Source organism: Oryzias latipes, chromosome 23 (assembly GCF_002234675.1).
Source record: "Oryzias latipes chromosome 23, ASM223467v1".
Lineage (NCBI taxonomy): Eukaryota > Metazoa > Chordata > Actinopteri > Beloniformes > Adrianichthyidae > Oryzias > Oryzias latipes.
In genome coordinates, this window is record NC_019881.2 from 20,236,953 (window position 1) to 20,239,810 (window position 2,858).

Consider the following 2,858-nt stretch of genomic DNA (forward strand, 5'->3'; position numbering starts at 1 on the left):
CTTGTGCATTGTTGTTTTTTGTTATGTTTTGTTTCATCAGTTTAAAGAATGTGACGGAACAAAAAAGGGAAGCTTCTGTTAATCCCACATGTCACTTTAAATATTCCAAAAATCACGGTAATGATCATTTTTCTGGAGTTTTCTTTGACTTCTCCGTGGAGCAAACCTTCAGACTCAGCCAGAGATCCTCAGATGGAGCTTCTGCTGCTCCATTGTTTTCTCCCAGCTTTGCCAATTAGACATGGCTGAGCTCTCCTCCCTTTTGTGTGAGCCTGACAAACCGCTGTAGTGAGAAACATAATGGACTCCGACGGGCAGCAGAGCTGCGCTGTTAGATCAGGGTCGTCCAGTAAGCAGCATGTGTCAGCGTGAAGACTCCAAACAAGCGAAAGTAAAGTTCAGCTCTGCTGGCCTAGTTTGGGATCCTGGAACCAGCAGCCACTGGAATTTTGTATAATTTTACGAGTCAAATTAATTATTATTATTCATTTTTATTAAGTTTTTTTTTACTCTCTAAATTTCAATTTTTTTGTTTTGTTTGTTTTTGTTTTTGTTTTTCTTCAGAAGTTCTTAATTTGTATCTGACCGCGAGGAGATCTATGAATCTGCCCTGCGCGTGCGCAGCTGTGTTCCCCTTCCTTTCAGGTGTTTGGGTATAACCTCAGCAGTTAGGCACACGCCGCCCGCGTCACAACCTCCAGACCCGATTCCCTCATTAAAGCAGCCACGCGCCCTGACGGCAGCCTCCGCCCTACCTGTCAAACCCAGTCAGTTGTGGAGAAGCGCTCTACCTCCCAGACTGCTGACCGCTGGAGTCCACTGATCCAATTAAAAAAAGAAGAAAAGAACGTTTGATATGAAAAGTACTCCGTTTTTTCTCAGAAAAGCTCCCACCTAAAAAATAGAACTTTGCGCATTTTTTCCCCTCAATTCCGGTTTCGTAAAACAGACTTAAGTTGGGCGATGGTGATGATGGAGCTGTGAGAGAAGGCTGGAATCTGCGCGTGTGCGCTCAATTTGGAGTAGAATAAACGGTGCGTAAAAGCGCAGGACCGTGCGTAAATTGCGCAATTTAAGTCGTCTCAAATCTTTTAATGCCGAGTTTTTGTTTTGTTTTGTACAAGAGTGTGTTGGGATGACACCCCACCCCCTTAATACAGGCACACACAAGAAACGATTTCAGTAGCATTGGGTTTTATTCTTGGACTACAGTGTAGAAAATAGTGATATAGGACTTCTCATTTCCATCACGTGGGAGGACATCTGCGTAAAGGTTCGATGCGTGGCCACCGCCCTCCGTTTGGACAACAGCTGCATAAGTTTTTGATCATCGTGACACGACATAACGAAACATTTTGCTTTTTTTTCTTTTAAATAAGACACGTTGGTGCTGGAATAAAACCTCCGGGAGTCTCAAACTCCTGGAAACCTCGTGAACAAAAGAGTCACAGAATAATAGACTAGGCGTCTACATATATAGGCAAAGAGGTAATAGAAGCAACTCCGCAATATATAGACAAAATATATACAAAAGGATGTGTACAAAAACATCTATAAATCTCTTACATACAAAAATATCTTAATATATTTCCCAAAAAAAAGCGTTTAATATAGAATTTAATAGAATACATCGGCGACTTGGAAGCATTTTTCTGAACTCAGGGCTGATGATGATGATGATGATTGGCATAGATGAAGAGTTTTAAATAATGTTTTGAATGAGGACTTTTCTTCAAGGGTTTGTGGGTTTTCTGTGGACAGAAGCGGAGCTCCCGCGTAGTGTAGTCTCTTTAGTCCTTTGGCGCTGGTCTGTGGTCTGATGTCCCCCCACCCCCCCAAAAAAAAGTTTTCAGGACCTTTGGAGTTCAGTCTGTAAGGACCAAAGCGCGCGCGTGTTATTTATGAGTCTCCTCCGGGACAATCCCAAAGCGCAGCAGGATTCTAAATTCTGTGAGGAGAGGAGGAGATGTTGAGTCACATCAGTGTTTTGTGGTTTTTATTTTTTTTAGATGATCGTCTTCTGGTCGTCTTACCTTAAGACGCTCAAAACCAGTTGGTGAAGTCCAGAAGCTCCTGCTCCTCTGGACTCAGCGGGTCGTAGGAGCCTTCATCGGATGAGTAGGAGGACACGGGGGAGCCTGTCATGGAGTTCATGTCCGCCGAGTATCCCTGCGACATAGTGGGCGACAGCACGCCGGCCTGGAAGGCGGCGCTCACGGCGTCGTGCTCGTCCAGCAGCTGCTGTAGCGCGCGGATGTACTCCACGGCGGAGCGCAGCGTCTCCACTTTGCTCATCTTCTTGTTGGCGGCGCCGTTCGGCACGTGCTCCCGCAGGGTGGCGAAGCCGTTGTTGACCAGCTTGACCCGGTTGCGCTCGCGCTCGTTCCTGCGCGCCACCGCGTGCGGCTGCTGCTGCGGGAGCGTGTAGCCGAAACCCGCGAAATTTAGCCTGCGTTTGCAGCGCAGCAGCTCCGGGGAGGAGGAGCGCTGCCGCTTGGCCTGCTTGGATGCAGACTTCCCGCTGCTGATGCTGCTGCTGCTGCTGCCGCCGGGGCTCAGGTGCATGCTCTGCGCCGCCGCCGCTGCAGCGGAGAAGAAGCAAGCAGGTGGAATCAGCTGCTGGTGACTAATTTCCATTTTGGCTGTGAGGTCCATCCCAGTGTAAAAAAAAAATAAAATAAAATAAAAAAGTTCACACAAACATAAAGAATGGAAAAGTTTCCTGGCAGTGTGTCCCGCTCGTGCCGTTCACGTGTTGCGTGCGCTCCGCGGGGTTGCTGCGTGGTGCGCTTCTCAAAGCTGAAATGACTCCTTGAAGAAAGACGCCACTGCTTTTCAATGCATTTGGCTGAGGAGGA

At 47.4% G+C, this 2,858-nt stretch overlaps 1 protein-coding gene across 1 annotated transcript; it reads right to left on the minus strand.

Moving 5' to 3' along the window:
• Nucleotides 1–1,177: 1,177 nt before the first annotated feature.
• Nucleotides 1,178–2,858, minus strand: ascl1 (achaete-scute family bHLH transcription factor 1). Its single transcript, XM_004083208.4, has 2 exons — nt 2,034–2,858; nt 1,178–1,948 (listed from the first exon to the last, which is right to left on the minus strand). The coding sequence occupies exon 1, from the start codon at nt 2,653–2,655 to the stop codon at nt 2,044–2,046; it is 612 nt and encodes a 203-aa protein (XP_004083256.1). The 5' UTR covers nt 2,656–2,858; the 3' UTR covers nt 1,178–1,948; nt 2,034–2,043.

Coding starts and splice junctions, on each gene's coding strand:
- ascl1 (XM_004083208.4), bottom strand. CDS start 2,655: ATGGACCTCACAGCCAAAATGGAAATTAGTCACCAGCAGCTGATTCCA.